The 21,428-nt window shown below is 42.0% G+C and overlaps 1 protein-coding gene across 8 annotated transcripts in view; it reads right to left on the bottom strand.

Annotated features, from left to right (window-relative positions):
• Positions 1–1,148: 1,148 nt before the first annotated feature.
• TNFSF11 (TNF superfamily member 11) overlaps positions 1,149–21,428 on the bottom strand; it is a 191,127-nt gene continuing 170,847 nt past the window's right edge. For all 8 annotated transcript variants that reach the window (XM_055244127.2, XM_055244123.2, XM_063619134.1 and 5 more), the window contains 3 exons: positions 8,362–8,407; positions 8,178–8,276; positions 1,149–2,660 (listed from right to left, as the gene is read on the bottom strand). In XM_055244127.2, the coding sequence (XP_055100102.1) occupies positions 2,239–2,660; positions 8,178–8,276; positions 8,362–8,407 (567 nt within the window). In that variant the 3' untranslated portion in view covers positions 1,149–2,238. The remainder of the gene's footprint in view (positions 2,661–8,177; positions 8,277–8,361; positions 8,408–21,428) is intronic.

Below are 21,428 nucleotides of genomic sequence, written 5' to 3'. Positions count from 1 at the left end.
AGCCAGTCAATGACCCCAATTTCTAACCCCTCACTCTCCCTAATCCCCTTAAAAACCTCAGCCCAGAACTCCTTGGGGGAGATGAATCTGAGTCTCCTTCCATCCCCTCACTTGGTGCCCTGAGATCATTAAACTCTTTCTCTGCCACAAATCCTGCTGTCTCAGTGTACTTGGACTGTTACTGTGCAGTGGGCACACGAACCTGTTAGTCCTATAACAGAATCGTATTATGAGAGCATGGGTAGCTAATGAGGCACTCTACATAATAAGACAGTGCCAATGGAGAGTGGGGAAACTCTCTGATTGCATATCAAAATTATTTTTTCCTTAAACTAAGGCTCAGCAATTGGGACATGCAACACAGAAGTCATATTTTATACCAATTGACCTTAGACGTACTGATGGTTTTTAAATAGTAGGTCTATTTTGGCCAATGATTGAGTTCCACCATTGTAGCTCTGCTGTTTGAATTTTACAATTTCTTCTTTGTAACATCTGCTGTTTCTTCTCTCCTTCTATCCTGTCATAGCCATCTAAAAACATTTATCCATAAATGAAAAGTGCCTTAGATTATGGTGTACAGTGCCTTCCCAAGCTGCTCATTTTCTTATAGCTCTCCCACATAAGTAATCAACCTGGGTAGACAGCTTTCCTGTATACATTTCCATGAGAACAAGAGTCCAGGACACCGTTAATTCTTCCTTACCATAATAAGGTATAAAATGTCCAGGTGTTCCTCCAGGTCAGTTATTCTTTTTTGTGTGTGTGCATTTTCTTACTATTTTTTATTACACTTTAAGTTCTAGGGTACATGTGCACAACATGCACAGTTATTCTTTAAGACATTATGAACTTATACAAAGCACCATGTTTTTCTCACAATATCAATATAATATAAATTTTGGCTTTTTTGAGTGAAGAAGCCTCCATTTTCTATATGGATATATCCTGGCATTCAAATTCCTCGCAAATTATTTTTCAAATTCCAAGGATCATTAATTTAATTGAATCTGCGTCTAATTTTTAATTAAATCTGCATTTCTCCCAGTAACCTTTGGAAAGAGATAGAAGCCACATTACCATATTGAAAATAATAGGATCACAGAGCAAAAGAGACATGAAGAAGAAGTACAAAATCACAAGGCAGGTTTTCTTATAAATTTATTTTTGTACCAAAAAATTAACATTCAAAGGCAATGTTTTTATTGTACAGTATAAAATAACATTTACTAAATTAAAATTGGACTTTTTTGCTGATAAACCACTAATAACTTTTCTATTTTGAAAAAACAAAAAAATGTACAATTTGCAGCACTTGTAGAAAAACACCTGTTCAACAATTATATAAATACTCTTGACAGATTTCAGTGGCCCATTATGTATCCTTTTTGGCAATGTCAGCTTTCTAAAGTCAATTAGTTTCTAAATTTGAAAGGCACCTGGTGGCCAACATCCTGCTTATTATTCAAGGCATCCATTTTAATTTTTTTGCACAGGCTTGACAAGTCTGAAAAATCTATTAACTTAAAAAGGATGAAGAAATATACTGCATTTGATGTTAGGAAACAACATTTTTTTTCCCTCCTTAGCTGCAAGATTTCCCCAGGGAATTTACAAAGTGCACCAGTTAAATATGTCTGTACATTTAAAACATTAAATATGTCAACAGCAAGACGTTTTTAAATATTTTGAATCAAATATTATAGCACAAATATAATTTACAATACTTTGCAAAGAAAACATTACATCTGAAATATAACTTTAGATATTATATAAAAATACATATATTTTCTCTCCTCATTAGAAAAAGTATTTTTTGCAGGTTCCAGCATGATGTAACAATTCAAAAGAACTTACCCCTTCAGATGATCCTTCAATTGTGCTAGATGACACCCTCTCCACTTCAGCTGTGAAGGGGCACATGACCAGGGACTAACCCCTCCCACAGCCCACATGCAGTTTCTCATAAGGTCAACCCGTAATCGCTCCAATCTGGTTTAATTCTAGGAATTCATTACAAAATTTAAAAACCATTGTGTAACACACCATGAGTCTAACATCTCCCACTGGCTGTAAATATGCGTGTTCTCTACAAGGTCAAGAGCATGGATACTGAGTCTTGTACCGTTGGGGCCATGCCTCTTAGTAGTCTCACACACCTATATACATCTTTCTTGGCTTGTTTTAAAAAATGTTTCCAAACATCCAGGAAATACATAACACTCCAAAAACTGGGGCTCAATCTATATCTCGAACTTTAAAAGCCCCAAAGTATGTTGCATCCTGATCCGGATCCAGTAGGGAGGGGTTGGAGACCTCGACGCTGATTTCCTCACCAGACCGTAACTTAAAAAATCCACCAACGTTTATGGAATAAAAATGGAATTCAGAATTCCCTGACCAATACTTGGTGCTTCCTCCTTTCATCAGGGTATGAGAACTTGGGATTTTGATGCTGGTTTTAGTGACGTACACCATTAGTTGAAGATACTCTGTAGCTAGGTCTCCTGAAGTTTCATGATGTCGAAAGCAAATGTTGGCATACAGGTAATAAAAGCCATCCTGATTAACTATCAGTTTTCCATTGCTAAAAGTCATGTTGGAGATCTTGGCCCAACCCCGATCATGGTACCAAGAGGACAGACTCACTTTATGAGAACCTGTGGAGAAGAGAGGCATATGATTTAAAAGTCAGTCCTTAAATGAGAAGGACGTCTTCACAATTCTATGAGGTTAGGGAGAAAAAATAGCATACTAGTCATTATTTCAAAGGGAGAATAACTTCTTGGGATTTCTTTTTTAGAAGGGGAGAATACATTCAGATGCACTTGGTGCATTTTATTAGGCACAGTAGAGGCTACGAAGACAAAAACTCATTTTTCCTGCCCTCAAGGCGCCTATAGTGCACCAGGGGTAAGTATGATATGTGTTCAGAGCAGAAGTAAGGCATGAGTACCAATAGGCAAGGTTCAGTAACTCCCATGGGAGCTCAAAGGACAGAGAGACAAGAACAACTTTCCACCCAGAAGGGTAAAGAATGCCTTTGTGGAGTGGCTGCTAAGCCTGAGAACTTAAGAGAAATGGGATTCAGCCACACAGACAGGAGCAGAAAGGTCATTCCAGGTTGAAGAAAGAGATTAGCCAAAGGCAACTGAGACAGGAAAGCAAGAAACTAGGATAGGAAGACAATTTCCATATGTCACAAGTCTCAACCTTCTCTTCTAACTCATGAAGAGGGAAAGTAGGAGATGGAAAACTGGGTCACAGTAACTTTGGCTGAAAGGTCAGACGTCTAAAATCAATTCTCATAATCTATTTTCTTCACCTCCAGTAACCCAAATGTCTCCCTCCTCGGCTTGCACAACTGAAAAGCTAACCCCAGAGAAGCTCAAAAAGAACATATTCTTAGCATCGCACTCCCTAGCTTAACAACTTCACACAATCCTTCTGACCAAAGGTCTGTAAAGCTTCTCCTGACTGACCAGAATTCTCATTTAGCCCTACTCACCCCTGAAATGAGGTGACACCTGGTCCTCTTGCTACAGTTTCTGAGCAGTAAAAATTTCTAAAGAACCTTCTAAACCAGCAGTGTGTCCAATCCTTTTCATATTTCAGGTCCTTGGTGTATTTTCCTGGGTCATTAAAAATTGGCAATACCTCTATGATAAACCCAATTAATCAAACATTTTTATTGATGTGGACACTATTATTCAACTGGAAAAGCTGGTAACTAATGGTGGGAAAGTTGTAATACTGTGGAAAGTACAAAAATACATTTTTCCTCCAGAGGATTTTGTAAATATTATACTAAACTAAGGTGGTCAGCAGTTTGAAATCAGCAAAACAAAACAGAGTTGAGTCTCAGACTGGAGTTGAGAGAGTTCCTGCAGCCACAAGAAGTTCATTGCTGCCTGTCACACCCACCCACGACTTAGGTCAGGCCCTGAGATGCTGAGGGAGATAAATTAGCCCAGAGATGAAGACATAGTGGATTCCAGAGATCCATCAAAGCTGACAACTCTCTGGTTAGAGTGAATCCTTACGAGAGCCTCATAGAGAAAGAAACACATGGCTGGGCGCAGTGGCTCATGCCTGTAATCCCAGCATTTTGGGAGGCCGAGGCGGGTGGATCATGAGGTCGGGAGTTCGAGACCAGCCTGGTCAACATGGTGAAACCCCATCTCTACTAAAAATACAAAAAATTAGCTGGGCGTGGTGGTGGTGGGCGCCTGTAATCCCAGCTATTCAGGAGGCTGAGGCAGGAGAATTACTTGAATCTAGGAGATGGAGGTTGCAGTGAGCCAAGATCACGCTACGGCACTCCAGCCTGGGAGACAGAGCAAGACTCTGTCTCAAAAAACAAACAAACAAAACAAAACAAACAAAAAAAGGAAACACACATTAGTTACCTTCCAGCCTAGTCTGGTTTGGGGGGCCTTGAACATCTACATCCTTCTCTAGAGGCCCACAAGATAGAGAATGTTCTACTATTTTATCTCTAAAGAACTGGGAGCCTGGGATATGATCCGGGAGCCTCAAAACTAAGCTGCAGGAACCAAACAGGCAGTTCTTTCAACCACTTCGGAGAAAAACTGCAGCAAGGGCCATCTGACAGTGGGGCAACCCATCATGAGAAGACCAAGAATTCAATGGTTCCAATCCCTCTGTCCAGAAACAGGATACATTTCCTGAACTCCACAACCTCTCTGCAGCGGGGTCATCACAGGCCCTCTTGCCTCCTGGGCTCACCAAAATAATACACCCTTCTTTTTCATTGGAGGTCTTATTTCAGGTCATCCCCAATTAAAGCACCCAGATATAAATACCATCATCTGGTCCCAAGTGAGTGAGCATGATCATCACACCCTCACGAACATTAGTAAAAGCAATTCCTCTAATCCACTGACAAAACCCATGAAATTCAAGATGCTTCCCAGCTCAAGTTATCCCATGCTGCCCTCATTCTTATCCCACTCTTGTAGTCAATTTGTTGTTCAATCAATGATTTTTCTTATAGTTATCTCTTAACGGAAGAGAAGTCTACCCTCTCAGTGGGACGGATCAGCTGGCGTTAGAGCAAGATATGGCCTAGGAAGGCAAGGAAAGAATATGAAATAGAGAGGCGGGAGAAGATAGGAACCTTGACCAATTATCACTCCCATTGTTAGGTAAGTCATGTGGAAGAAGTGCCCTTATTTCCTACTAAACATCTCTCTATTTTTTGTGCATTGACTTACTCATACATTCACTGGTTCATGCTTTTGATCAGTCACACAGTATCTATGTGGTGCTTTTAGAACAGTCACTCTGCCCGTAATTAAGAATTATATCAACCAACTGTACCCTAATGGCACTTGCACTAATAGTAGAGAAAATAGAAAATGAGCATATAAAATATGCATTTTCACTTCTGCATGTTGCATAGCACATGGTTGATATTCAGTTACAAGCAACTGCCAAGTGAAAGCTGCAGAAATTAATGGCAAGCCTGAGAGTTCAGCTCAGGAAGGGGACAGAGAAGCCAGAGGACAGCAGGGCCTTGGGTCAGACTTGGGCTGAGAAAAGGGAAGGTATTGTCAGTGAGGGAAACTGAGCAAAGAATGAAATGTGCATGGCACGTATAGGTGAAAAGGAGGAGAGCCAGTCAGTGTGAAGAGAGGACTCAGAAACAGACAATACCAGGAAAAAACATGAGAAAAGCATGCAGTGATCACATGGAGGGCCTCACATGGAAACCTGGATTTTCATCACTGAGGCACACTGACAACCTCTGACTCCAGCCTGCCAGCTTTCGTAGCCTCCCCTGCCCTACACTTCAGTCCCTGCTGCTAAGTGCTGCAGGAGAGGTCTCTGCAAATTATTTAGCCTGAGTATCCTCCTAAAGAAAGCCACGTATTCTGACCTCACAAAATACTTCCCAACGCATTTCATCTAAGACATTTTGAAAATGCAAGTGGTATCAGTCCATATAAGGCAGATTCTGATTTTACTTGTGTAAATAAGTATAAAACAGAGCCCCAAAATGAACATGCAAATTTAAAGCCACTTCCTCTGAAACCTCCAATACTGGCCAAAACTGGGTAATAAATGGACTCAAGGAATTGTGGACCCAGCCAGAGCCACAAATTCTATTTTCTTAAACAGAAGTATACACTAACTCATTTCACTCAGTCACAAACTCAATAACTGTCAGAAAATAACCAGGAGTTTTGTCTTGTGTTTTTGGCAATGATTTGATGCTAGGTGCCTGCAGAGAGAGTTTTATAACTAAAACATGCTTGCTATTGCCAAACAGACTTTGGCATACAGTCTAATGCAATATTTATCATATGCCATTTAAAGTGAACTGAAAAGATAAATGTAGGGAACATTAATAGCACACACAGCTGATGCATTCGTATTAATTTGATTGCCTTTGCTAACATGCAAAATAGTTTTCCACTCAGAGAAATTAATACAGATGCATCCATATTTATTTGATTGCCTTTGCTAACATGCAAAACAGTTTTCCACTCAGAGAAAATTAGTGTAGCTCCACCACAAGACATGCATAGACACACACAGAGAAAAATCATTTATGAAGCAAGTGTCTGGGACAGCAGAGGTCATTTGGAAAATCCTCTGAAAGCCAAAGAATTGGTTTCTCCCTTTCTGTGTCTTCGGTCAGGAAAAATCCCCCCCTTGTCCATGCTATAATAAAGTTTTCCAAATAATTTAGCAAAACTTGAACTTTCTTTCCTTAACTCCAAGAAAAACTTGCCTTAAATTATTTGTAGGAAAAAGGTGGAATATGTATAATTATTTAATTGAACTCAAAAATAACAAATCTCACTCCCAAGTGCTTACTATGGCCGTTCTTCCACACAAGAATGTTAACAGTCTACCTCATTTCATCTTCATAGCTACCCCTTGAGGCAGATGCTATCATCATCCCCGTTTTAGACAAGATGAAGCTGAAGCATATGTGATTCCAATAAATTGTACAAGGTCACAGAGCCAGGACAATGGAGCCTCAAACCCAGGCAGTCAGATTTTAGCACCCCTGTTATTAGACATTATATGAATCGACTTCTCACAGGAAAAGAGAAACATAAGGGCTTTGAATTCTTTCCCTCTGGCCAAGCCAACTGACCACAAGTACCTTGTGGCCTGCTTATGTGATAATAGAGAGCACAGAAAGCACAGACTTAGCAATCAACGGGACGGGAATTCAACTTCTCATCCTACCATCATCATGACTGGGAACAAATGACAACCTAGGTATCATGCAGTTTCCCTGTCTGCAAAATCTGCGTGATAATCCCTACCTTGCAGGATTGCAGTAAGGATAAGAGGTAATGAGGAAGGGGAAAACGCCTGATTGACAGGTGGAAGAGTTCATCAGGTAGTCACAGACTCAGCCATCTCCAGTAGAGTGCCAGGGAGGACACCTGAAGATCCCCTTTTAAGATCTTCAAGTGTCCCATTAGTGGCATGATGATAACAAGAATGTTCAATTGTCACTCTATCATAATGTTCTGTTATCTTTTTGATAGCTATCTAGCCCATGGTGAAGTAACCGGTGGGGGTTGTATGATGGAATAACTGGTGTATTAGGGTAGCTGTAGGCAGAGAGCTCTGGGTTTCTTCATTTTCAAGATAATCAGGTTTCTAATCCATCGAGCTAAGCATTTACTCAGAGAAAATGATAAGCCCTTGGAGAAGGGGGAGGAGATCTCATTTTCTAGAGGGTTACTGTCTCTTAAGGATCTTAACAGGGATCTAAAGTGTCCTCCCTGGACCTCTGCAGGAGATAGCTGAGTATGTGACTACCTGATGAATTCATTGACCTCCGAGGTCAGCAGCAGGGCTGTGTCAACTTTAGCCTGGGAAAGTACAGATGAGCATAACAAAAGATTGTCCTTCCAGGTTACAGGCTTTCAGCTGACAGTCATTTAAAATGAGCATCCATTCTGATGATCTGAAAATGAATAGGGTGATGATGTCCATTCTGACATTTTTGAGAATCACAGTTTCCAGGATGTGAATCATCACCTGAGGATGAATGGTCTTTCCTTTGGCTTTGAAGTAAGGGCTCTCAAAAATTCAGTGACAGACTAAAAATAGGTTTCAGTATTGAAATGGGCTGATAAACGACTCTTAAAATATTTTTCAGGCTGGATGCAAATGGAGCTTACCAGATGGGATGTCAGTGGCATTAATAGTGAGATGAGCAAAAGGCTGAGCTTCAAGCTTGCTCCTCTTGGCCAGATCTAACCATGAACCATCCACCATCGCTGGAGATGAGAGAAATCATATTATTATAGCCAAAATAGTAGTGACCCTGTGGGATTTCATACAGATGTATGGATCCATGCTTACCTTTCTCTGCTCTGATGTGCTGTGATCCAACGATATGTTGTAATTCCTGAAATAAAAAGGAAAAATAATTTTATTTATAAAATCATTCTTTCTGTAAAGCAATAGGAATTCAGGGCTGTTACAAACGCAACAAATTAACCCTCTTTTCCTACCAAACGTGCCATAATAGCATTGGCAGTGAAATTCCTATATGTACTAGGTGGCTATCAATGGAAGTTCACCCCCAAAGAATTGGTGTTGACGTGTTTAAGACCATACCCAACTTCAAACAAAATACTTTGGACAGTAAGAGGAAGTAAAAGACGATATAGATTATAAACCATGGCGTAATTGAACAGAATTAAAAATCTGTAGCAGGTACACAAACGGAGATGAAGTTAACTAGGAAAATAACATTTACACAGAATATATGACCCACTTAAATCTTCTGGAAGGCTCTTTTTATGTCTATTTCATTAGTGAATTTCTGTTATAATACTAAAGCTCAGCCCACAGGAAAGAGAATGATGCTTAGCTCCCAGTGGTTAATTTTTTACTTTGAAGTTACAGTGTACTTAAAGCACTATATGGAAGTCTAAGAGCCTTTAGAGTACCAATAATTAAATTAAAATATGGCCACAAATAGAGGATTAGAAGCACAAGCCAGAAAAAAGAAAAAACATAAAGAGTATAGGTAATTGCATATCTCAATTTGAACCCTGAGAATAAAGGATGAAATAGGAAACCACATGCCCACCTCTATCCAGACATTAGCTGACACTAAAATGTCACATCTTAGGGCAAGAGTAAGGTGTAGGGGATGAAAGCTCAGGCTTTCGCCTTGGTTCAAGTTCCTGCATAAACAGAGGATATTAACAGCACCCCATCATAGGGTGCTTGCTAAAGGAGATAATGTGTGTAGGCACTTAACAGAGTGCCTGGTAAATTTAGATATCTGTTATATACCCATCATCCCAGCACTTTGGGAGGCTGGCATGGGCAGATCACTTGAGATCAGGAGTTCAAGATCAGCTGGGCCAACACGGTGGAACCCTGTATCTACTAAAAATACAAAAATTAGCCAGGTGTGGTTGTAAGTGCCTATAATCCCAGCTACTCAAGAGGCTGAGGCAGGGGAATCGCTTGAACTGGTAGGCTGGTGGGGAGGTTGTAGTGAGCTGAGATCGCACCATGGTAATCCAGCCTGGGTGACAGAGTGAGACTCCGTCTCAAAACAAAAACAAAAAACAAAAGAGATACCTATTATAAGGATACTGAAAAAAGCCACTCCGGAGAGATTCCTAATTTCCCCTGTTACTGGAATAACTATTCATACTAACCATTCTCCCCACGATGTTTGAAAGATAGGCCATGCAGCTTAAGTTCTTTGAGTGTCTAGAGAGGAGGGCTTTGAGATAGATAGATAGATGATAGATAGATAGATGATAGATGATAGATAGATAGATAGATGATAGATATAGATAGATATAGATAGATAGATAGATAGACAGATAGATAGATGATAGATAGATAGATGATAGATAGATAGATAGAGGCAATAACATAATTTCAACTGTTATTAGCTGGAAGGATTTTGGAGACAACATTTATTCTTTCTGCTTCCAAACTTCTGAGAGAGAGATAAGAATCTACATTGTTTTTAATGACCGTTGGAGGAGACAGCACAGCTGTCTTCACTGGTCTGTTCTGAAGTTCTAGTCACAGTGTGGCTGACTCTTAGAAAGAAACCCTAGGACCCACCCAAAGCCACTTTCTGCTGTTGCCTAGACCCAGGGCACTACACTGCACAGCTCTGAGAGCGCCGTGTGTAGGGTGGGTATTTAGGCACATGGTAGACCCTTTTGAGTTGAGTGGCCCTTCCCAGGCCTCGTTTTCTTCCCCACTCCTGTCGACCTCCAGTCTTCCAAGATTTCCTCAAGACCTTGGTTCTCAATGGTGCCTAATTTCTGGAATTTCCTGGTTTTGTCTCCCCTGCCTTCACAATAGACTTATAGATACACGGTGTATCTTTTTTTTTCTTTCTTTCTTTCTTTCTGCAGGTTTTTATTTTCTCCCTTAAGGCTATAGGAAAATTTCATTATTAAGCTGCTCATGGTACTCTACTACCTGCTGCAAATGTGAGTATAATTGTGTTGTCTTTCTCACATCAGCAGTTTCCCAGCCATTGAGCCCCTTGTCCTTCAAATGCTACTGCTTGTTTAGTTGGCTTTCGGGCATTTTTTTTTTGCTGCAGCAGGTGCAAGTGCTGCGGAAGTGTGGAAGTGTGTGGAGGGGTCTGACATGTAACAGGGACATGCCTTGATAGCAGTTTCTTCTTTCTACCCAGTTCTTGTCAGGCAGGTGGATGGGTGGCCTTAGGGAATAGACCTTCCTCTGTTCATCTCTTCTTCACTTTGGTGCCAGCAAAGCTGGACACATAGTGTATCTTTAAACATTGTGTATATCTTTATATGGTTATATATACACAGTATATCTTTACTTGATTACTGGCTCTTAAAGATTGGAAGAGGAACCTTGGTGACAGAGTCATTCTGAGATTGAACGCTACTCCTCACTTTCCCTCTAGCTCTGATCTGCCTTTCCATCAGAGGAGAGACAGGGAAGGGGAGAAGGGAGCAGAACTAAGTCTGGCATATACCTACAAATGCCTGTTTTGTGATTTTCTATACAAACACACCTATAATCAAGAAAGCCAGGCCAGGCACAATGGCTCATGCTTGTAATCCTAGTACTTTGAGAGGTCAAGGTGGGAGGATCACTTGAGCCTAGGAGTTTGAGACCAGCTTGGGCAACATGGGGAGACCCCATCTCTATAAAAATAAATTTTTTAAAATTAGCTGGGTGTGGCGACATGCACCTGTGCTCCTCAGGAGGCTGAGGCAGGAGGATTGCTTGAGCCCAGGAGGTAGAGGCTGAAGTGAGCTGTGATGTGCCACTCACTCCAGCTTGGGTGACACAGCAAGACCCAGTCTAAAAAAAAAAAAAAAAGGAAAAGAAAGAAAAACAAGAAAAGTGCCTTTGTCCTAGCTCAGTGGTCCTCAAACTTGAGCATGTATGCATTGCACCACCACCTCCTGGAGGGCGTGTTAAAACAGGCTGCTGGGATCAGCCCCAGAGTTTCTGATTCAGTAGATTTGGGGTGGGGCCTGAGAATTTGCATTCAGCACCAGTGACCTGGTGTTGCTGGCCTGGGGCCTCATCTGAGAATGACAATCCCTTTCACATCCTACAAGATTCACAGAGGCACAGACTGGAGATTTTCTGGAAGCTTGAGACCCAGGCCAAGAAGCAGCAGACTCAAGCCACTGATTCAAGGGACAGGGAAAGTTTGTCTTCTTCTACCTGGGAATGAACTTTTCTTTCCCATTTAATCAGAAACTTCTAGGTCAGAGTTGCTACAGACCTATTTTGTTTCAAGAAACTTCAGCAGCACCTCTCAGATGCACTTTCAATGCTGCTTTAAAAAAAAAAAAAAAAGAACAAAAGGCTTCATGACCAGGATGAATTAAAACTCTAGCTAGAGACCCATGAGGTAATGCTGCTCTCATTTTATACCTTTTGGGTGTCAAAGGATTGCAATTCCCCTCAGAAACCTTATAGATAAGTTTCAGAGTCAAAAAGAGAGTACATGACATGTCTATAACCTCAAGGTACAAAGAAAGTATTCCTAATATCTGTATCTGCACCCCAGCTTTTTGAGCTCTAAAACCATTGTTATTTATGTGCACAGATATCAATTATAAAAATAACATTCTTCTAAGACTACACTTTTAGGGTGTCTTCTGGCCTTGAGATTGTAACTGAAGTTTTGTAGGCAGCTCCAGTGACGGAGCTGGCTGCCAGCAGAGCCACCTAGGCAGTTTAGAAGATACCCACACCCTGACCCCAACCTCAGCCAGGATAACAAACCCAATTAGTCTGATAGTGACTGGGTAGTTTTTTAAAGATGCTCTCAGATGATACTAATATGTAGCAGGTACTGAGAAGCATTGTTACTAATTAAGTGTTCCCATGAATAGTTGTTTGGTGACATCTCAATTTAGTTAAGGTTTTACTATAGTCTCACGACTTGCATATATATATATTCCACATATTGAAAATTTAATGACCTCTTAATTTGTAGACAGCAAAGTATTTTCCTTATTACCATATTTGATTTTTATTAGAATCAGAGGCTGGAAAACTATAACTACTACTAACCTCATTTTTCAGACAGAGTAATGGAGGCAGAGAGAGAATAGGGCTTCACCTAATAAAGCTGAGACTTGAACTTTGGTCTCTGGATCTGTATGCCCATATCCCTTTACAAGGCATCATCATAAAATACACTCCTGAAAGCTGGGACAAAATACCACTAGCCTGCCCAGGAATCCTTAGCGTGACTCCCTCCCTGAAGTAGTAACTCTGAAAAGGTGGCTCACCTTGACTGGCATCTGGCTGCTGGGGATTCTGGGATCTGACAAAAAGGAGCTGGGACATCAGAAAATATGATCTCAGAATTCCCAGGGGCTTCAGAAAACAACTTGCTGAGAACTGGCCAACCCATGTTTATGGTTTGGCTGATGATTCCCCAAGACTAAGACCTGCAGGACATGGATAAGGGACATTGCATCTCCAAACATGACCCTATCGAGTCCATTCCACAGAGCTGGAGCCATTCCACGTTGCCATCTTCTCAAAGATCAGAGACCTTGCTATACACATGCCAAGCACAGACCTTTTGATAGCCCCCTAATATTTTTCATTTTCAGGATTATAGGAGTCCTTCTGAAGACGAACCCAAACTTCACCCCAATTGACAATTCCATTTATTTTCTAAGCTTTGCATTTATATTTCTTTCCATCCACATTAGTCCTCTACGTCTGTCAGATTAATTAGAGTGTTTTAAAATTTCTATAGTTCTTTATTCCAAAATCTTATCATTCAGACGGCACTGCCGGTTTCTTTGAATTCAGAAACTTCTGATAATCTAATTTTGGGAAAACACTACAAAAGAATATCCGGACTCCTTTCTTCTGAACAAATTATTCACATGAAAGAGACCTTTTAAAAAATGTATGTATGTTTTATCTTATTTTAAGCCAGCTGTAAATTAACAAAAACCAGTTAGTTAACACTCTGAATAAACATCCAACACAACCACACGTTACCTACGCCATCAGAATGCCTGTAGATTTGCGTAGAGAAGTGCAGGTAACTTCAACAAACCTCTCAGCGAACAGCCTGGAGCAGAAGCCAGAAACAGTTACCAGGCTGAGGAAGCTGGGCAAAGGGCACCCCTATGTTCTTCTCTTGGCTAATGAGCACCCATGTCCAACTTCCCAGGAGGATTTGTGATCTACCTTCTCAGGATACAGCATATTCATCATCTGTTACATGCTAGGATCATTAATAATAAGTTACCAAGAAAATTCACATGAATGAATAAACTCATTTATGGTCACACTGTAACAAGTAGACCTTGCAATGAATTTATGCATTTTTAGATAAGAGCAATTTTAAATAAGTAAATTATGATAGCTTCATTTAACCCTTCAAAACAAGACAAAAAAAAGGAAACCGAACTACCAAAGAGAGCAACCAAAGAAATCTCTGCCTAGTCAAGGATAAAAGAAACCTTCTGACATACTGCCACCTAGTGGACGCTGTCCAACATTGACAGGCCAGGGACACCGCCGCAGTGAGCCTTTGCCGATTTGAAACCCCAATGTCTAAAAACAATAGAGATGAGGACATTTCACAATATTTTTTTAAAATCTTCTCATTGTGGTATTTTTCTATTTAGACTGCATTAACTTTTCATCTTTGCTGTCAGAGTACATTTAAACAGACAGGAAAACAACCAATGTGATTTTTTTTTTAATTTCAACTTCTATTTAACTCATAAAAAAATGCTGGGATTACACAATTTCTTCTCCAGGAAACAAAGTACACAAAAGATCAATGTGATTGTGTAACTGTGGTCTCTAGTAGTGCCTCTCCTGAACTCAGCATCCAAGAAGTGCAATTCCCAGGAGCCTGGCTATGCAGACTTTTGTCTCTGGTCCATTGAGACCAGCTTCCTTCAGATCTTTTAAACATCTTTTCAAACGTTTTAGGATATTTGCCAAACTTAAGGAGGAGGGAGATGTCTCAGAGCTGGTTCAATCTCAATAAACTAGGGCCACTTAGGAGAGATGGTAGTGTGTAAGAATAAATATAAACACTTATGAGTATTTTCAACTCCTTTAAGTAGTTATGGGAATTTTGCTCCAAGGCAATTTAAACATTTGCAGCAAAGGATACACCCCTCTTTGTAAATTCAGCGGAGTAACTGCCCCAGACAAGACTTTGATAACATTCCAATTCAGGAGAGAATGTTATTAAATTGTTTTTAAGATTGTTTGACTACAGTGGTTTTTTTTTTTTTTTTTCCAACTTACAAAAGCAGTGGCTCACACCTGTAATCCGAGCACTTTGGGAGGCTGAGGCAAGTGGATCAACCTCAGGCCAGGAGTTCAAGACCAGCCTGGCCAATACAGCAAAACCTCGTCTCTACTAAAAATATTTTTAAAATTAGCTGGGCATGGTGGCAGGCGCCAGTAATCCCAGGTACTGGGGAGGCTGAGGCACGAGATCGCTTGAGCCTGGGAGGCAGAGGTTGCAGTGAGCTGAGATCACACCACTGCACTCCAGCCTGGGCAACAGATTGAGACTCCATCTCAAAAAAATATAAATTAATAATAATAATAATATAAATAGATTTCAGCTCCAACTGAGAACATTCTCAGCTGCAAAGATATTCTGAAAAGGTCAAGTTGCTGGAGTCTGGGCTTATCAGACTGAAAATCTCACCTGTGCATTGTGATGTGAATTGTGTGATCCGTGTGGTACCTGTCAATCAGAGCACAGAAGAAGGAATTTGTACAGCCAGATGCTTTGGAAATCACTGGCACCAGCTCATAGCTGGGGTCTCAGGTGGCTGCCTCCCTCTGCAATACCAGCAGCAGCTGCAGAGACATCTGGCTGGTTGAACAAGGATTTAACACCCCGTTTGCCAGATATAATACAGGGTTCATACACTTGTTAACATATGTAATGCATTCATTTTAACATCTTAATGATACCCTTCACGTAATGCCTCTCCAACCTAGTTACAAGAATAGTGCATTCATCAGCCGAGTTAGCACATGAATGCCACACATGGGTTATTTCTGAAAATGAATAGCCAGTCTCCAATTCCTGCAGAGAAGTCCTGCAGATTTCCACCTTGTAAATAGCTGGGAAATCCATTCCCTCCTCTGCAACCTGGGTACCACTGCCTTCCTTCAAGTTTTCATTATTTCTCATCAGGACTACCATAATAGCTTCCTACCTCCTCCTCCTGTCTCCTGCCCTCCTCAAAGTAATCCACTGCGGTTAGAGAGTGCATCCTAAAGTACATGTCCCTTCTTAAAATCCTCCAGGGGCTGCTTCCAGACTTCAGGTACAAGTCCACATTCCTTACCAGGGCTTAGAAGGCCCTGCATAACTGGGCCTGTGTAATATTGTAATATAATAAGAAATATGCAATTCGTCTTCATCCCAGGTTCCTGGCATCGAGCTCCTAAAGCCTTTGGAATTTCCCGCATGACAGGTGTCATAGAAGCATCCTTTGTTATTCATAATCAGCCCCTTCCAACCTTACCTGAGTTTATGCTAATGATGTGACCCTTGGAGAATGGGGTCTGGTTTCCAGAGGGACCAGTCATGTGATTAGAAGATTGGACCTTTCAGTCCCAGCCTGTATTAGTCTGTTTTCACACTGCTATAAAGAATTGGCCAAGACTGGGTAATTTATAAAGGAAAGAGGTTTAATTGACTCACAGTTCCGCATGGCTGGGGAAGCCTCAGGAGACCTACAGTCATGGTGGAAGGCAAAGAAGAAGCAGACACCTTCATCACAGGGCGGCAGGACGGAGTGAGTGCAAGCAGGGGAAATGCCAGATGCTTATAAAACCATCAGACCTCATGAGACTCACTACCATGAGAACGGCATGGGGGAACCACCCCCCATGATCCAATTACCTCTACCTGGTCCCACCCTTGACACATGGGGATTATGGGAATTACAATTGGAGGTAAGATTTGGGTGGAGACACAGAGCCAAACCATATCACACTCCTTGACTTCCTGACCTCCCGGTTGACATCAACCACCAATGGCCAATGATTTAATAAACTACGTCTATGTAATGAAGCCTCCATAAAAACTCTCAACAGTGGGCTTCAGCCAGGGTACCACTGCCTTCCTAGCAGGTGAACATGTCCAGATGCTGAGAGAGTGGCATGCCCTGAGAGGCATGGAAGCTCCACGACCCTCCCCATCCCCATACCTGTCCGTAAGCATCTCTTCCACTGGGTGGATCCTGATTGTATCGTTTATAATAACCTGGTCATAGTAAGTCAAGTGTTTTCCTGAGTTCTGTGAGCTGTTCAAGAATATTACCAAACCTGAGTAGGAGGTCATGGGAACCCCCAATTTGTAGCTGGTTGGTCAGAAATACAGGCAACAACCTGGCACTTGTGACTGGCACCTAAAGTGGAACAGTCTTGTGGGGCTGAGCCTTTAACCTGTTGGGTCTGTGTTACCTCCCAATAGTTAGTGCCATAATTGAATTGCAGAACACCCAATTAGTGTCTGAAGAGTTGGAGAACTGCTTTGTGTGAGGGCAAACGCCACATATTTGGTGTCAGACAGGTTATGAGAGTATAGAGAAAAACATTAATTTTTCACTTAGTCTGGTTACCACTCCGAAATCCCCTAATATTCTTCCCCTGTACCCCCAAACCTTATCACCTGGAAGGATGCTCTGGGATGCCATAGGTTCCAGCCACATGAAATTACAGTTAGTTCTACCTGCAAGAACCCCGCCGTCCTGTACATGCAGACTTTTGTACACACTGTTCCCTTGGAAAGATGCCTTAGCCAGTGTTACATCAATAGCTCATCCTTAATTGCAAGGCTTTTATTTCCACGGCATTCTTGGCTAACAAGGCACAGAAAGAGTGGCCACAAGGTATTGTGCAATAGCTAATGAGATAGGCTTTAGTATCGCTGCCCCAGCCTCTTGCTTTCCTCCCTCCCCTAAAGCTCACACTGACCTTGTAATCCACAGGATCTGGGGGAACACATATATGCACCTGGATGGAGCTGGTGACCCCCCGTTCCTTATGAAGAGCCCATAGTGCAAAAACACCCAAAGTGAAGAACTTTAAGAGCAGGATTCATTGAGTTCTCTGTTGCCTAAATATATATTATAAAAGATCATGGTGGATTGTCCTTCTCAGCCTAGGTTCCTTAGAGCAGAGCCCTATAAGACACTAAGAAGGGAGAGGACAGGAGCACTGGGGGAGGTGAGAGGGCAGGTCCTCACCCTCCCCAGAGGAGAGGGGAAAAATGATAAGGTGGGCGAGGGGTCCAGTGGCTCAGCAGGCAGACAGCAGGAGAGAAGGCAGGTAGGGTACAGACCCCACTCATCCCAAAGGTAAAAGCCATTCTCACCTTAAATTTGTAACTTCACATTCTGATCCCTATAATTCTTTATTTTTAATATAAAAGTACTGACTAATCAAATTCTCCCAAAGCCAAACTCTTCTCAACATGAATTCTACACACCCCGCACCACCACTACCACTGCACTCAGCCTCCTAATTGCTCCAGCTCCTACTGAATCAGCAGCCACCATCCCATGCCCATCTATAAAAATTCTCAGTGAAAAACTTTTCCAAGATGTGAGGTGGCCTCCTCCCCAAACCCCAAATACAGTCACTGGTGGATCATTTCTTCCAAAAGAAGTCTGCTAATTAGAAGAGACTCATTTTTGCAAACAGTTCATGTCCTCTACCTACCAAAGGGCTAAAGAATAGCATGTCCTTGTTTTCATAAAGCAGACTGATGCTTTTCCTGGGAGTGCGACGGGTATGCTGGGAATAGAAAATTAGTTTTTATTGTTTAACCTTCATGGTTTAAATGAGGAAGCTTCTGCTACAGATAAAGGTCCCCTTGGGTTTTCATAAAGTAATCTTATGACAGCAATATTAGTCTTCATAAAGAGCCCAATTTTCAAATGTCTTATACTATACTACTCGTTTAAAAAGTGTCATCTAAAAGTCTGGCAGAGTAACTGCAGTGTGGCATCTTGGGCTAATTGTGCTATTTACCACGTCTCTGTTTTCCTCTGCCACTTGAAAAATAATGCCACCTTCCATTGGCAGTGCTTTCTACATTGACAAAGCCTCATCTCTTCTGGAAAAGACTTTGCTCTCACAGACTTTTCCCTAAGAATGAGACACAAAGGGGGTCAGAGGTACCAGGCCAGCTGCTTTAGATCCATGAGGCTAGGAAGAAAAGGGCCAAGGCTACCAGTGAAGGAGCACCCCCAACCCCAAGGTCCCTAACGTGTTCACACTCCAAAGAGGAAGAGAGCTCTCCTCTCAAAGAAGCAGGAAAACACTGAGCTTGCGAGTGACCTCCAGCCCCTTAAGAATCCTATGGATTGATCACATGGCTGGCTAGCTTCTGGCAATATTAAACAACTCGCCACCCGAGCACACCAAGTGCACATAGGGCACAGGTCACTCACGTGTTCATTAAACTTGTTCTTTAAACTTTCACTGAGCACCAACTATGTGCTTGCCACTGGGGCTGGAAATGTAGAAAGGAAACATCCCACAGACCCTGTCCTTGGGAAGCTCACATTCAAGTGAGCCAGTTCACCCCAGGTCCGTGTGGTTACTGCTGTTATAGGAAGCCCCGTGTGGGCCCAGGAGGGGCACCTAACCCCACAGGTGGGTGGGCAGGCATCTGTGGGTTCCTCCTCCAGGAAGTAATGCCTGAGTTGGATTTTAAAAGACAATTAGAAAACCGACTACACAAAGAAGGGTGTGGAGTGGCATACAAAGGACTGTGCACAAAGACTCATCATTCATTCATTCATTCATCCATTCAACAAAGTTTACTGATGGAGGCTAGGTGTCAGGCGTCCTGTGGGTTTCTGAGGACACTGTTTGCATGACAGACATGTCCTTTGCCCTCTCTGCACTTGCTGATTATAGCAGAGAGGCAGAGAGGCGAAAGGGTATGGCTAGGTCAGGAGAGTTCAGCACCATAGTGTGGTGAGGCCGTGGAGTACAAGTTGCAATGGAGGCGATGACATGGAGCATTCAAGGTAACGAGCCTGAAGAGGCAGGGGCTGGAACGAGGCTTTCCAGAATACAGAGGACTTTTTGTTACATGTTCAGTAGCTCAGACTTCGTCCTGACAACCACAGCGATCTACTGAGGGATGCTTTAAGCAGGAAAAGAAATGAACTGTTCAGATGTGCATTTTCGAAGTCCCTCAGCTATGGAAAGGATGGGCCAGTGGTAGTGACACCAGGAGGGGGTGGCCAGATGCAAGGATGCAGGCAAGAGAGGATGATGACCTCTGTTCGTGTGACCACCACAGTGAGCAGAGTAGAGACAATATGTGAAGGTTTTGTATGGAATTCACAGGATGGGGGAGAGGTGAAGAGTGGGTGAGTAAAAGGATAAGACCATCTTCTGACTTCCAGTTTGGGGTGGTGGAGATAGTGGTATTTTCATTCACCATGAAAACCTAGATCAAATGAGAAGCAGCCACAGGCACTGAAGAGGAGAGTTCTGAGTGCTTTCAAACTTTTTGATGGATATGAGCCTTAGGGTTTATCATTATGATGATTATTTTTACTGGTACCACCACCACCACTACCTAGTGTTCTTGAAGGGCAAAGACTGAGGACAGGGGCAGCAGCCTAGTGATGCACAAGCTAAGTGAGGATGGAACTCCCCCACACCCTGAACTTCCAAAAGTTCGAGCAAGCATTTGTTGTCTGGTCATCTCAGAAACAGACAGCTCTTGACAATTTCCGGGACCCACCTCTTTCATACTGCACAGGCTTCACCCTCCTTCTCAAATATAGTCACTTCATTCACCATGGCTTCCCTGTTCACCAGTGGCTCTCACCTCTTCCTAGGATGCTTTGAAGAAATCACAGAGTCCACTCCTGAACTACCAAATCAGAGTCACCACTGATAGATCTGGAGGACTTTTCCCTTCTCTTTTTAAAACAAGTGCCCCAACTGAGTCTTAAGATCCAGCAGGTTTGGAAACACTGCTCTAAGGCACATCCCGCTTTTCAATTACACAGGCTGTACCTCTCCTGCCGCTGCTGGTAGAACAATCCAATCTATCCCTTGCTGTCATGCTCGCCAACTAAGGACCCTCAGTTTCATCCACTTCTGGAAGGTTAGCCCAAGATCCCAGGCCACATAATGAAGGCTCCTCTTTCAAGCATGTCCTTCCAGCTCTCTGTTTCTTTAAAGATGTCATGCAGAATATCTTTTCTTCCATCCTGGGGTACTTGTAGCACAAAAAAAAAAGCCCACCTCTGACATAACTCACCAGTTATTTTCCTCTTGCAAACCCTCCTGCTTCCTACCTTCTTCCCTGGGTCTCCCCTGAAATTGAGTACAAAGCCAATAACTTATTGTTGAGCTAAAGGCAATAGATGGCCTTGGTTTCGTAGGAAAACTCTGTGGGTCTTACTTCAGCTTTCCCATAAAGACAGCTTTTATAAACGCTAAATGTGATTGGGGTTGAATTGCAGTTTCCAAAACTATTATGGCAAACAGAGATGAAATCCTATTGGAAAACCACTACATGACTAACATCTTGACTTGGGAACATGAGTGCTCCAAAACCCAAGTACCCTTGTGGGTTTATGAGAAACTTTCTTCGGACACATACTCTTGTATACAAAGGCAAAGAGGCAATGAATGGGGTTTAATCCCTCCTCTCCTTTTTTTAACTAATAGGCAAATGAGAAATAATGGCATATAACGACTTCAATGATTACAATTTCACAAGCAGTTACAATCTATTTAAATTTCAATTGATTTCTTATTTACATTAGTTTAAAAATAGGAATGGGCTCCTTATAATAATGGAGATTGCAATTCAAGGGGATCTGTTTCCCATATATAGAAAACACAATCACTTAATCTGATGAACTTTCTAGTTTTTAATT

The sequence above is a fragment of the Symphalangus syndactylus genome, chromosome 15 (genome assembly GCF_028878055.3).
Source record: "Symphalangus syndactylus isolate Jambi chromosome 15, NHGRI_mSymSyn1-v2.1_pri, whole genome shotgun sequence".
In the NCBI taxonomy this organism is placed as follows: domain Eukaryota; kingdom Metazoa; phylum Chordata; class Mammalia; order Primates; family Hylobatidae; genus Symphalangus; species Symphalangus syndactylus.
The sequence above is the reverse complement of the archived record's forward strand: the minus strand, read 5'-3'. Positions and strand labels throughout refer to the sequence as shown.